A 15,738-nucleotide genomic window follows, 5' to 3' on the forward strand; every position below is an offset into this window, starting at 1 on the left:
GACAGGAGAGTTGATGCTCCTTTTATATCCTGTCAGTGTCCTTCTCTATGCAAAGTGAACTTCCTCACAGTCTGCTATAAAGACTTGATATCATGCTGTCAGCTGCAGCAGAAGAAGAGAAGCTCCCATCAGATCACCTTCAATACCAACCATGTTCTCTGTAGCTCTGCTGCTGCTGCTGGCTGCTGGATCCTGTGAGGAGCTTTCAGTGGATTCACACTAATAAACACATTAGACAGACTGAATAGTCAGATGGATGATGGAGATAATGTTGATTTGTGTTTCCACAGGTGTGAACAGTATTGATCTCATCCAGCCAGACTCAAAGGTTGTGCAGCCTGGACAGTCTTTGACCATCACCTGTCAGGTCTCTGGTTATTCTTTGACTGATGGCAGCTATGCAACAGGTTGGATCAGACAGTGTGAAGGAAAACCAATGGACTGGATTTTCCATATGTGGGGTGGTGGTAGCCTTGTTCAAAATAATGCTCTGAAGAACAAGTTCAGCTACAGCAGAGACACTTCTGCTAGAACAGTGACTCTAACAGGACAGAATCTGCAGCCTGAGGACACAGCTGTTTATTACTGTGTACGTCGGCCCACAGTGATACAAACCACCAACAGACCTGCACAAATACCCAGAGACCATGTGACTCAAGCACACACTTGTTGTAAAATGCAAACATTAATATAACCATTACTGTCTGATGAGTTGCTAAAAATGTATCTTCATGCTATCTGCTAAGTCATTTTTTTGTGTTTCTGGTAGACAGAAGAAGAGTTGAGAATTTTAATGTTGAATCTAAATAGACTTCCCCTGCAGTCGACATCAGTATAGAAGAGACTAGAAAGGTACATTTACCTCAATAGAAGATTGTGTGACACATTTAATTAAATCATTTTCATGTATTGCAAAGCCTTGAAAAAAAAAAAAAAAAACTTCACACGTCATAACTTAGCAACTTCAACAGTAGCTGTATTTCTTCACAAATAAAGAGATGAGATCCAATTTTCACTGTTGTACTTTGGAAAAGCTGACAAAAGTTTTACATCTTCAATTAAATATTGTCATTTAGAACAATTATTATTTTTCATGAAGTCCAGAAATGAGTTGCTGGGATTTTTTTTGTTTTTCTACAGTGTCTGCTGTGACTCTGCTTATGAAAATGCGTGTGTGTCACATGTTCCCTCTTTAAACCTGTAGAGGAGGTCTATGCAAACTCTCCTCTTATAAATACACCATCAGTAACTTGTGACAGATTGAGATATATTTGAAACACTGAGGTCAGAGAGCTCTGAACTACAGTGTTTATCACAGAATGGAAAATACAATCATCTGGACTTTGTTATTTGTAGTTAGTATTCACGGTGAGAAAATTAATTCAGCTTTACTTCTTTTGTAAATGTCAAACCTGTGATTTACCAGGTTGTTGGATAATGATCACATTTTCTTTGTTTACAGGAGTTTGGAGTGAGATCAAACTGGATCAGTCTCCCTCTGAGGTGAAAACACCTGGAGAGACAGTGAAGATGTCATGTATCATATCTGGGTTTGACATGACGAGCTACTATATTCACTGGATACGACAGAAGCCAGGGAAAGCTCTGGAGTGGATTGGGAGGATGAACGCAGGTTCAAACTCTGCTAGCTATGCCAGCTCCTTTCAAAGTGGTTTCCTCATGACTGAAGACGTGTCCAGCAGCACTCAGTACCTCGAGATCAGGAGCCTGACAGCAGAAGATTCTGCTGTTTACTTCTGTGCTCGACAGACACAGTGACTGAAGACAGTGGAGCAGCTGCACAAAAACCTCCACAGACAACAAATATGTGATTTACATGACATTTGGGTTTTCTGTCCACATGAAAAAGCACTTTTATATATGTATATCGCTATTCCGTATAATTTACTATAAACCCATGAGTCTTTTGACGCTACATAACTCACAAAAATAGTCACTTCAATTGTCAAAACATTGATTCAAATTAAACTGGCCATGTCATTGTGTTCAAGTACAAACAATGAAAGCTGTTGATCAGAAAGTTCATTCAAATCATTGGTGGATGGTTTAACATGTGACAATAAAACATTTTCAAAAATGTTCATGGATATTCTCTGATTACTGAGAGGTACTGAACAGTAGATCATTGACCTCATCTGACTAATATGCTTGTGTTGCGTATGAGAAACCATGATGCTGAGACAACACTAGACTACACTAGAACTGATTTGAATGAATGTCATTTGTAAATGTGAATTTTACTTCAAAGAAATGTGGGAACAGTTTCCTCCCTGTGAGGAGGAGTCAATGCAAAACTCAGATGTCTTCCTCCTCTACTTATGTGACTGCAGAGAGGATGACAGAGAACAGTGGACACACAGTTTAACATGATGGACTATAGGACAGGACTGCTGCTGTTAACTGTCTGCTGGGCAGGTGAACATCTACAAATCTCTTAATTGTAGATAACATTTATTTATGCTGCCAAGCCAATGACATGCACATATTTGTTGTCTCAACAGGGGTTGATGGTCAGACTCTGACAGAATCTGAATCAGTGGTTAAAAGGCCTGGAGAATCTCACAGATTGACCTGTACAGCCTCTGGATTCACATTCAGTGACTATGGGATGAGCTGGATCAGACAGGCTCCTGGAAAAGGACTGGAGTGGATTGCCTATGTCTATATCACCAGTGGTGGCAGTAGCTACATCTACTACTCTGAGTCAGTCAAAGGCCGGTTTACCATCTCCAGAGACAACAGCAGACAGCAGGTGTATCTGCAGATGAGCAGTCTGAAGACTGAAGATTCTGCTGTTTATTATTGTGCTCGACAGCCACAGTGACTGGAGTTGGTTGAGCAGCTGTACAAAAACCTGCAGTGCTCATATTTACTGGGTTGATAGTGCTCATTAATTAAACTTTTGTTATATTGTTTGATATACTGTATCTTATATCCTAATTTATTTTTTCAATAAAAATGTACAACTTTGTCCTGCAAACTGCTCATTGGGAAAATGATCAGTAAACAAACAAACAAACACACTAAACAACACTTTCTGTCAAAAGGACCAAGACAGAAAAATAATCTGTTTTTTTTTTTTTTTTTTTTTTTTTGCAGGGTTAGGGTTAGGGTTAGTTTTTTTTTTTTTAGGTATTTTGCCTTTTCTCATCCTCACTGGATTAATAGATTGTGTCACATAATAAACATCCTCAGATCAAGTCATTCATAATGATACAACACAGAGACACTTGAGAACCACTGATGTATGGCTGGCATTAAAGTTACATTGATGAGAAATGATACTTTCTCAAGATGTGGAGAGAATATTGACAGCTTTGTTCAGTGAAACAAGAAACAAAGTTTTCTATATCTGAATATATTGGAAAACTAGGTACATTTATATATGGGCTAAATAGCCCTGTGTTTATATTTGTTGCATGGTTTTAGTTTTGAGTTGATTATTATCCATGATCATCCATCATGAGTTAATAATGCCATTAGGTACAGTAATAATGGTCCTCATCATTTTCATACAGTTGCCCAAGAAATGACTTATATTTTTGATATTAAATCAAAATTAATGGTTGGTTCATTTCTGTAAAAACAAGGACATTTTCAAAATGTTACAGTTGACTTTGTAATGAAATGAAAATATCATGTGTAAAGCAGAGGTGATTTCCAGGCATGTTTTCACTCTGCAGATATAATAACAGTCAACAGACTCTTCTATTGGCTCCAGTCAGACCAACATTGATGCTTCATATGTTTGATTCTATGCAAACTCAGTGAGCTTCCTTGTTACTCAGCTATAAAAACTTCCCATCAGGCTGTCAGTGGAGTTCACAGCACGTCAGTTTCAACATCAACCATGTTTTCTGTAGCTCTGCTGCTGCTGTTGGCAGCTGGATGTGAGTCTCTCTGGATTTGTCAAAGTCAACGGTTCTTCTTTTGCAGTTTAACTTGATCATTTGTTACAAAACATTTTATTTGTTTTTCACAGGTGTGAAGTGTGAACAGTTGACACAGCCAGCCTCTGTGACTGTGCAGCCAGGTCAACGTCTGACCATCACCTGTCAGGTCTCTTATTCTGTCAGCAGCTATCGCACTCACTGGATCAGACAGCCTGCAGGGAAAGGACTGGAGTGGATTGGAAGTGCACGTGTGGGATACAGCTCATACTACAAAGATTCCCTCAAGAACAAGTTCAGTATCAGCTCAGACTCTTCCAGCAACACAGTGACTCTAAATGGACAGAATGTGCAGTCTGAAGACACTGCTGTGTATTACTGTGCCAGAGAGACACAATAACACAAACCATCAGTAGACCTGAACAAAAACCCCTCAGTGCCTGAACACTTGTAACATGAAGCCACCAGAGGAGGAGCCCTCAGACCACTAATGGTTTAAACACCTGCTCACTGATAAAGAGAAAGACACATTCAGCAATGAAAAAAATAAAAGGAATATAACATTGTTCATTCAAATGTTCAGTTACAATAACATTGAATGTATAGTGGAGACAAGTGTGTTTTAAAAGTCATCTAAATTAAGACTGAATAAGGAAAAATATTTTAGATTAAACAAGGTTTTCTTTACCCTGATGGTATGAACACTTGAAAAGAAGTATCAGACATAACAACATTTGTTATGTAATTTTTGTGTTTCCCCCTCTAAAGTATGATGACGAGTATTCACTTTAGTGGCATTGTGCAATTGATCAAATGTTGTTAAAGTATTCATTTGTTGCACACTGTGCTTTATAATGGAGGTCAACCAATTTTAATCACATGCTTATCAACCTTTTGCACAAATTGTACTGAAATATGAAATGGTTCTCTTGGAGGAATGACTCATTTACAATAAACATTCAGTTCACCGCTTTCACCAAACAGTAACTGAGGTCCAAGTCAAATCCATTTCCACTCTGTGAGGAGGAGTCAATGCAAAACTCAGATGTCTTCCTCCTCTACTTATCTGACTGCAGAGAGGATGACAGAGAACAGTGGACACACAGTTTAACATGATGGACTATAGGACAGGACTGCTGCTGTTAACTGTCTGCTGGGCAGGTGAAAGTCTACACTGATCTTAATTTCAGATAACCTTCATTTGTGCTGCCAAGCCAGTGACACACATATGATTTTTTTTTGTCTCAACAGGTGTTGATGGTCAGACTCTGACAGAATCTGAACCAGTGGTTAAAAGGCCTGGAGAATCTCACAGATTGACCTGTACAGCCTCTGGATTCACATTCAGCAGCTACGCTATGGCCTGGATCAGACAGGCTCCTGGAAAAGGACTGGAGTGGATCGCTTATATAGGCACAGCTAGTACTCCTATCTATTACTCCCAGTCAGTCAAGGGTAGATTCACCATCTCCAGAGATGACTCCAGCAGTAAACTCTACCTACAGATGAACAGTCTGAAGACTGAGGACACAGCAGTGTATTACTGTGCCAGAGACACACAGTGAGAGACAATAACAGGAGAGTCATACAAAAACTACTTCCTCTATCTTGCACCACTGGAAACATTCACTTGTCTCAGTTTGAATTATTTTAAAATTGAGTCATGTGTTGTGACTGAGAAATAAATGTTTACTTTATCTCATTTGACTAAATGTTAATTATAGTTTCAGAAATCATTAGCATTTGAATATGCTTTCATCTCTTTTTGGTAAATGTATACATTTTTGTGTGTTATGCCTTTGAAACAATGGATGATGTACATTGTCATGTCATGTCATTTTCCGTAACCGCTTATCCCTTCATGATATAAATTATTTCCTATTTTATAAAATGATTCTGATTCACTTCACTGTTTCAGTGTTTGATTTACTTTTCAGCTGAAATAAAAGACAGATTGATGAAAGTTATAATAGCTTACAAGATACTAGAATGTATTCCACTGTGCCAGAAGTTTAAGAAAATTACAACGTTCAATTAAGAGGTCTGTTACAACCGCTGCAGCCTCCCAGTCCACTGATGTCCATAACAATGAGCTGAACATTTTGATGACAACCAGCAGGACTGACCTCCTGAAGCAGATTTTCATGGAACTGAAACATTTGATCATTCACTGTGCTTCTATCTGCTGCTGCTTACAGGAATTAAAAATCACAGTCTTGATATGAGTTAAAGTAATACCTTACTGGCTCGAAGAACATTAAGAGTTCAACAATCTATATTAGAAAGAGATTTATTTAGTTCATTTTCTTTTGACACATCAGTAATTCATTCTGTTTTTCTGGCCATCCACAGATAAAGATAACAAAACATTATTCTACACAGAGAAGTTAAAAAACAAATAACAACATTCTCTGTAGAGGAGTGACTCCTGTAGAGTGAACATTCATTCTTTAGTTTCAGTAAACATCAGAGATTAAATCCCTCAATATATGGGGAGAAGCACAACTGAAACAAAAAATATTTTCTACACTTTTTTTTTTTAGGAAGGATGAGACGGTCTGTATTGATGTTTGAGAGACAGTAAATCATTGTCATTTACATGAAGTCTGTTTGATTTGGATGCATTCATGCCCTTGCCAGACCAGAAATTAGAACAGACTAAATGAATTTGGAACAAACTAACAAATAGGACCATGTGTGATAAAATATGACAGAACAACACTAAGAGAAAAGTTCCTGCCTGCTTACTGAAAAAAGACACACACTCCCACAGGAGGAGTCAATGCAAAACTCAGATGTCTTCCTCCTCTACTTATCTGACTGCAGAGAGGATGACAGAGAACAGTGGACACACAGTTTAACATGATGGACTATAGGACAGGACTGCTGCTGTTAACTGTCTGCTGGGCAGGTGAACATCATAACACATCATGATCTAACATACTTTATAACTGTGTCATCATCTTGTTTTACTTGACATTTTCTTTTATTCACTTGACAGTTGCTGATGGTCAGACTCTGACAGAATCTGAACCAGTGGTTAAAAGACCTGGAGAATCTCACAGATTGACCTGTACAGCATCTGGATTCACATTCAGTGACTACGCTATGGCCTGGATCAGACAGGCTCCTGGAAAAGGACTGGAGTTGGTTGCTTCCATTCTGAGTGATGATTTAGCTTCTATACTTACTGACAGCTCTCCCACGGATTACTCCCAGTCAGTCAAGGGTAGATTCACCATCTCCAGAGATGACTCCAGCAGTAAACTCTACCTACAGATGAACAGTCTGAAGACTGAGGACACAGCAGTGTATTACTGTGCCAGAGACACACAGTGAGAGACAATAACAGGAGAGTCATACAAAAACTACTTCCTCTATCTTGCACCACTGGAAACATTCACTTGTCTCAGTTTAAATTATTCTAAACAACAGTCATGAGTTGCGACTGAAAAATTAATGTTTACTTTATATCATTTGACTGAATAATAATTACAGTTTCAGAAATAATTAGAATTTAAATATGTTTTCTTCTCTTTTTCGGTGAATGTTTTTTTTTTTATTGTGTTCTGTCTTTGAAACAACAAATGATGTAAATTATTTCCTATTTTATGAAATGATTCTGATCAGTGTTTAATTTATGTTACAGTAGAAATGAAAAATGAAATAGCCTCCCAGTCCACTGATTTCCATAATGTGATAAATCTATGATGAGTTGAACATTTTGATGACAACCAGCAGGACTGACCTCCTGAAGCAGATTTTCATGGAACTGAAACATTTGATCATTCACTGTGCTTTCATCTGCTGCTGCTTACAGGAATTCAAAATCACAGTCTTGATACCAGTTAAACTAATGCTTCACTGGCTCGAACAACATTAAGAGTTCAACAATCTATATGAGAAAAAGATTTCTTTAGTTCATTTTTCTTTTGACACATCAGAAATTAATTGTGTGTTTCTGGCAGTTGAAAGCTGCTCCTGTTAACTGTCTGCTGGGCAGGTTAACATCTGCACTGATCTTGAATTAAAGTTGTCGTCAAAAAGTTTCAAGCCTAAAACAATTAACTACAACATGATCCTTTATCTCCTTACAGGTGTTGATGGTCAGACTCTGACAGAATCTGAGCCAGTGGTTAAAAGGCCTCACAGATTGATCTGTACAGCCTCTGGATTCACATTCAGCAGCTATGTGATGAACTGGATCAGACACTGAAGATTCTGCTGTTTATTATTGTGCTCGAGAGCCACAGTGACTGGAGTTGGTTGAGCAGCTGTACAAAAACCCACAGAACTCATCTTTACTGGACAGAAAGAGCCTCAAAAATAATGAGGTTTTTTTCATTCTTATTTTGTATATAATAAAATCATGAACACTGTTGATGAAAAAGTCATTGAAGAGGCACTCTGTAGTTTTGTTGAAGAAATTTAAATTGGTAAGAAACAAAGAAATGGATCCAGAATAATGTTTGTATTATTTTGTTTCTAAAGTCGGTCACAATCCAAGGTTGAAAAATAATGTTGCAGTTCCTACAATAAAACCACTAGATGTCAGTCAGTGCCAAGTTTCTCTCTCTCTGTCACTACAAGGAGACTCTCATATCTGCTAATCTCATTGATCTTAACTTAATGATGCTCAAACTCTGACTGAAACTTTCCCTTTGTTTCCTGTCTTTGCAGTGTTCTCTCTCACTGAGGTGACCCATCAGTTTTATAATGAAAGCATGAGGCTGACAGTTCAGCTTTTACTGTATTAATGCTCTTCTTAACTTCACATCACACATTCTAATTCTCAACAAGGCTCCTCATTTTCTCATATTTAGTGTTTATGTATCAAGACTTTAGCTCCCAAATCTCTGACAGATAAAACGCAAATTCACACACTGATGAACAGTCCCCACCCACTCTGCCTGCACAGTATACATCCTTCATAAAAGCCTTTGCAGTTGCAGACTAAGCCAAGTTTCCACCATGACAGCTGTACTGAGTTTCTTCTTCTTGGCTTTCATTTCAGGTGAGTGAAGTCAGTGTCAGTGTGTCAGCAGAGGAGGAGAACAAGAGCTCTGGATGTCTGCTGGCTGCTCCTCATCTAAACTCTGTCTCTTTCAGCTGCTCAGGGTCAGTCCCTCACCTCCTCAGAGCCAGTGGTCAGCAGAGCTGGACAACCAGTCTCTCTGTCCTGTAAAGTGGAAGGACTTGCTCTGGCTTGGCTGCACTGGATTCGTCAGAAACCAGGGAGAGGACTGGAATGGATCGGATGCATTGATGCTGGAACTGGCACAATCTTTGCCCAAAGTGTCCAAGGCCAGTTTACCATCACCAAAGACACGTCCAGAAATGTTGTGTCCTTAGAGGTGAAGAGTCTAAAACAAGAAGACTCTGCAGTTTATTATTGTGCATGAGAGCCACAGTGACACAGCAGACTACAGAGCTGTACAAACACTGACAACACTGATCTCTGAATGAGAAGCACTGAAGCATGTCAGGACTTTGAAAACAAATAATGTCCCTTTGAATGAGGCCAGTTAACAATGAAACACTTTTCATCTGTTCTGTCCGCTGTACACAAGTAATGAAATGAAGAATCATGTTTTCATTTTCAGAATTTGAACTTTCAATTGAACATCAAATGAACAAATGATGCATGTGCATCATGTTGCATCACTCACCATATGTCAATATATCAACCATGAACTATTTGAATTTAGTTTGAAAAGAAAAAAAAAAAACAGGTTGAAAAAGATTTTATCAGCTGACTTGATCAAAACATGATCTAAAATCTATTCAAAACTCCTCAATGAATGAATTAATTGTATGATGGTGTAAAATGACAATCAAGCACTATTCATCAAGTGCAAGTGATGCTGCTGATCAGAATTAAAGTGTAGATCACTTTTATTGTTGTAAATATACTAATGTGCTGCCACTTGTTCTTAAAGTGACTGATAAGAAACAAAGCACCGATAACATGATGAATTATTATTGAATTAACTGGAATAAAACCTCTATGTTAATGTGTCAGATGTCTGAACTAAGGAAAAGATTTCAATGGTATAAATGTGGCTGCATTGTTAATGCTGACTGACATTTTCCAGAAACTAAAACATGTTAGATTCTTGAACATTAATTCCCAAGTTTCAATAAATATTTCGAGCCCAGATGTTTCTTCCCTGTGAGGAGGAGTCAATGCAAAACTCAGATGTCTTCCTCCTCTACTTATCTGACTGCAGAGAGGATGACAGAGAACAGTGGACACACAGTTTAACATGATGGACTATAGGACAGGACTGCTGCTGTTAACTGTCTGCTGGGCAGTGGGGATGTCTCGTTCTGCTGTCATCCCTCGGTCTGGTCGGTCCCGGAGAACAACCCACGTAATTTTGGTTCCTACCAAACATTCGTTCTGAAATGACGCTGGAAATGTTGATTGCTGCCGTAGCAGAACACCTGGTCCTCTACGATTTGACCCTGTTCGCGCATATGGATCAATTAAAGACAGCTGATGTGCGATGCAGGGTTACGTGACTTTTCCGGCATTTCATTTTAGTATTATTTCCTATATGAGGCTCCTTTATCAACTCCAAGGTCAATATTGTTTTTCACTAATGAAAAAAACAACAAATTATCTATGCATTTATATGGAACTAAGCTTTAGGAGTGTTCCACCTTAACTGTCCTCCAGGTTACGTCACATTCAGAAATCGATACTTCTCGGCTGCCATGACGGCAGCTAGTGGAACAAGAAACTGCAAATGTGAGTTGTTCTAAAACTTTCTTTTTAGCAAACTCTGTGTACACAAACAATGTTCTCAATGCTGGTGTTCATGTGTAGAGACCCTGGTGATACTATGAGTAAAGTATCATGTTGTGTCGAGCCTTCTTAGTGGTTTAAAAATAGCAATTTTGATGCTATCGGTAAAGTGCCGTAGCACTCCCATTGAAAATGATTTTGACCTGAAAACGAAAATACAGTGAATATCAAAAGTGTCTCTGTCATCATAATCATGCTTTTACACGAAAGTTTGACTCAGGGACATTCACAAAAAAAGCCTACATTGCATTTTGGTGAGAGTTTTACTTTAAAAAATGTTTTCTTCCCATGATGTTTTAGAAAGGTATGTCTCATTAACACTTCAAAATAAGAGACAGACAATCAACATAACAACATTTGTTATCACTGTTTTGTCTCCCCCTCTAAAATGAAGGTCAAATAATTTTGATCACGCGCTTCCCAACCTGCTGCACAAATTGTACTGAAACATGAAAAGGGTCTCTTGGAGGATTGACTGATGAAATATAGATGTTCTGTTCTCCAGTTTCACCAAACAGTGACTGAGATCCAAGTCAAATCCAGCTCTACAATGTGAGGAGGAGTCAATGCAAAACTCAGATGTCTTCCTCCTCTACTTATCTGACTGCAGAGAGGATGACAGAGAACAGTGGACACACAGTTTAACATGATGGACTATAGGACAGGACTGCTGCTGTTAACTGTCTGCTGGGCAGGTGAACACCTACACTGATTTTTATTTCAGATATTTTCATCTGTGCTGGGAAAGTAACTCATTAAATGTGTATGTTTTTTGGTTTGACAGGTGTTGATGGTCAAACTCTGACAGAATCTGAACCAGTGGTTAAAAGGCCTGGAGAATCTCACAGATTGACCTGTACAGCATCTGGATTCACATTCAGTGACTACTGGATTCACTGGATCAGACAGGCTCCTGGAAAAGGACTGGAGTGGGTTGCTGAAATCTATCCTGGTGATGGCAGCACTTACTACTCTGAGTCAGTCAAAGGCCAGTTTACCATCTCCAGAGACAACAGCAGACAGCAGGTGTATCTGCAGATGAGCAGTCTGAAGACTGAAGATTCTGCTGTTTATTATTGTGCTCGAGAGCCACAGTGACTGGAGTTGGTTGAGCAGCTGTACAAAAACCTGCAGCACACATCTTTCCTGGGCTGAGGGAGCCAAACAAAGTATTTTATGTTGTCGTTTGTGGGATCGCTTCTCCAAAGGTGTTGGCTTGTAGTTTGATTATAAAAGAATTCTGTGAAGGCAAGGCTAGGTGGAATTGAAACAGAGCTCATGCCAGCGTCCGATCCAAAAGCGTCCACTTTCTGGTATTCTCAAATCTATGGCAAAAGCAAAACCAAAACGCTTCGCCCTCTGCCCTATCAGAAATCCTATCAAGCCTTCAATCTTAGAAAATCTACCAAATACCACCTCCCCTTCTCTTCTTGTGAGAGCGTTTTCAGAGTCCCTTCTCCAGTACACACCCGCTTCTTCTATTTGGTCACTTTGGTAAATTATCCAACAGATTAAATGAGGAGTTGACCTGCTCATCTCCCTTAACTCATCTAACTTGGCTCCCCAATGGTCTCTGTCCTTCTACAGAAACATAAACATTTAGGCATCTTCCACCATTTGGCGTGGGGGTCAAACTCAGGGTTAGTACTTTATGCTGTCCTTGTCGTCTGGTAACCTTTAACACACCCACAGCTGAAAATCGACTGCGGAACCCTTCGAGCTGTGAGCCCACTCCATCTACATTTCTTAACTCACACAAGGAGAAACAATTAGTCATTGGTAAATCTAAACTAAATAAAATCAAAGATCGGAATGTGTTGCCATCCAGATACCTCAATATCATACACAATTATATTAAACTTTTAAATATGTTGCTGAGAAATTTTGATAGGAAACATTAAATACAATAAAGTTTATTTGTTGATTAAAGGCCCAAAGACAGCAAAACAATGTGGTCACTGAAATAAAACTATTACAAAATTAAACATTTATACAAATTAAGATGCAATAATGTATCTAAATTTTGTGGAATCTGAATGAGTCATAATTTAAAGGAGAAAAATAATGCTTCTTTTATAAAATTACTCGAGGGCAGTCAATTCTCTCAAATGTTATTTAAATATTCTCTTTGTGTCAGTGTGTGTCTTACTTGTGTCTCAAAATGAATGTTCACAGCACAACTCCAAGCTGTGACTCCTTGTCACAGGACAGTTGATCCTTCTTTTATATCCTGTCAGTGTCCTTCTCTATGCAAAGTGAACTTCCTCACAGTCTGCTATAAAGACTTGATATCATGCTGTCAGCTGCAGCAGAAGAAGAGAAGTTCCCATCAGATCACCTTTAATACCAACCATGTTCTCTGTAGCTCTGCTGCTGCTGCTGGCTGCTGGATCCTGTGAGTCTCACTGAGGCAGAGACACTGACAGTATGATCACAGCACACTGACTGTTCACTGTTATTACACTCATTCAATATTCAACATGTTTTCCTCCACAGGTGTGAAGTGTGAACAGTTGACACAGCCAGCCTCTGTGACTGTGCAGCCAGGTCAACGTCTGACCATCACCTGTCAGGTCTCTTATTCTGTTAGCAGCTATGCTACAGCTTGGATCAGACAGCCTGCAGGGAAAGGATTGGAGTGGATTATATTTGGAGGTGGTGGATACAGCACACGCACCAAAGATTCCCTCAAGAACAAGTTCAGTATCAATTTAGACTCTTCCAGCAACACAGTGACTCTAAATGGACAGAATGTGCAGTCTGAAGACACTGCTGTGTATTACTGTGCCAGAGAGCCACAATAACACAAATCATCAGTAGACCTGAACAAAAACCCCTCAGTGCCTGAACACTTGTAACATGAAGCCACCAGAGGAGGAGCCCTCAGACCACTAATGATCTCAACACCAGTTCACTGTTACAGTAAAGAGGAAAAGACACATTCAACAATGATAAAGAAAAAGGAATACAACATATTTCATTAGAATCCAAAATAACACTATTATTGAATGTAGCAGAGACATTATCTAAAAAGTGACTTCTCTGTGTGACTCACAATTAATGGACTAATGATGACATTTTTTCAGCTCATAATTGTCTGATATCTAAATTATGTTCAGCGATCTCAACTGATGTCCAGGTGACCACCTCACAGGCTTCAACAGAAACATTTTTACTGTTTAATCTTGTTTTCAGCGTCTCTGACAGATATCCAAAGAACAGCTGCTTGTGGGTGAAAAGGAACAATTTCATGACATCTGTCTTCATCTACCTCCAGACATCCTTATGGTACTCGAATATCATTCTTTTGAATAACGAGCAAATCAACACACAAGGTACAACTAGTAGTATTCACACTGGTGGCTGCTGGGAGGGGTATATTGATGAGCTCTCAGCCACTCAGCACCATTGTTTAATTGTTAATAGTAATGACTGAATAAAAACGTCCTCAATGTTTAACTGAGGTCAGTCTTGTCTAAATTCACTATTAGCTTCATTCACTATTATCATTCACTATTAGTTTGATCATCAAACCTCTATCAGTTTGACTATTGTTCAAAGCTTAGAGGACCAAAACATTGTATTCAATTAAACTATTCATAATGAAGGTATTGTGCTTGCTTGTGATTTAAACGATCACTTTCTTTTTAATGATGTTGTATACAACAACCCAACATTGGAGCATTTCTGGACATTTTCTGAAAAGTCCACCCCTTATTATGAAAATCATTTTAAATTACTTCATATGGTATAGCTACTTGTCATAACTTTGGTTTACACTGTGATTTAAATATTTTTCTCTATCAACAGGCATTTTACATGACTGTTTGTTTTACAATGATGGAAATTAAGATTTTGAACCAGAGTCAGATGTCTGTAGACTTCCATAAGGTGTTTGGGCTGGAAGCTTTCCTTGCACCTTCACAGACGTCCAAAAAGTGTGAGTCTTACAGATACTGAAGCTGTTTTGAAAATCAACAGACATCCATTCTACAGTTTTACCAAACAGTAACTGATATATAAGTGAATCCAGTTCCTCCCAGTGAGGAGGAGTCAATGCAAAACTCAGATGTCTTCCTCCACTACTTATCTGACTGCAGAGAGGATGACAGAGAACAGTGGACACACAGTTTAACATGATGGACTATAGGACAGGACTGCTGCTGTTAACTGTCTGCTGGGCAGGTGAACATTTTCACTGATCTTAATTTCAGATGACTTTTATTTGTGCTGCCAAGCCAATGACACACATTTATTTTCTTTCTGCAGGTGTTGATGGTCAGACTCTGACAGAATCTGAACCAGTGGTTAAAAGGCCTGGAGAATCTCACAAATTGACCTGTACAGCCTCTGGATTCACATTCAGTGACTATGGGATGAGCTGGATCAGACAGGCTCCTGGAAAAGGACTGGAGTGGATTGCCTATGTCTATATCAACAGTGATGGCCGTAGCTACATCTACTACTCTGAGTCAGTCAAAGGCCGGTTTACCATCTCCAGAGACAACAGCAGACAGCAGGTGTATCTGCAGATGAGCAGTCTGAAGACTGAAGATTCTGCTGTTTATTATTGTGCTCGAGACTCACAGTGACACAGGAAGGAGCAACGCTGTACAAAAACTCAACATATCACAACATCCAACACTTTACTTTCTGCTTTTTCACAATTACAGAAATAATCTTCAGTTCAAGGAAATCAACACAATCAGAGAATCATCATCTAAATAAAACTGCTTGATGTAGAAAAAAATACTGTAGTTTTGGTGTTCTGGTGTACTTAAATATTCTCTTTATGTCAGCGTGTTTCCATCTGACTTATTAATGTTTTGTAAAGAATAAAAAAAACCTGAATCATAAAAATCATATGAAAATTGTATTACATGTATGTCAAACTGAATGTTAACAACACAAATTAAAGCTGTGACTCCTTGTAACAGGACAGTTGATGCTCCTTTTATATCCTGTCAGTGTCCTTCTCTATGCAAAGTGAACTTCCTCACAGTCTGCTATAAAGAC

General features: G+C 38.8%; 3 gene segments (V, D, J or C); all 3 read left to right on the top strand.

Annotated features, from left to right (window-relative positions):
* The first annotated feature begins 1,292 nt into the window (after window positions 1–1,292).
* LOC119014009 lies at window positions 1,293–1,922 on the top strand. The segment is given in 2 exon segments: window positions 1,293–1,368; window positions 1,463–1,922. Coding segments are annotated over 2 exon segments (366 nt in total).
* Window positions 1,923–3,665: 1,743 nt separating this feature from the next.
* LOC119014020 lies at window positions 3,666–4,311 on the top strand. The segment is given in 2 exon segments: window positions 3,666–3,911; window positions 4,004–4,311. Coding segments are annotated over 2 exon segments (348 nt in total).
* Window positions 4,312–11,837: 7,526 nt separating this feature from the next.
* On the top strand, window positions 11,838–14,877 carry LOC119014016. The segment is given in 5 exon segments: window positions 11,838–13,117; window positions 13,219–13,420; window positions 13,918–14,010; window positions 14,533–14,662; window positions 14,823–14,877. Coding segments are annotated over 4 exon segments (351 nt in total).
* Window positions 14,878–15,738: the final 861 nt, after the last annotated feature.

This window comes from Acanthopagrus latus, chromosome 23 (assembly GCF_904848185.1).
Source record: "Acanthopagrus latus isolate v.2019 chromosome 23, fAcaLat1.1, whole genome shotgun sequence".
NCBI lineage: Eukaryota > Metazoa > Chordata > Actinopteri > Spariformes > Sparidae > Acanthopagrus > Acanthopagrus latus.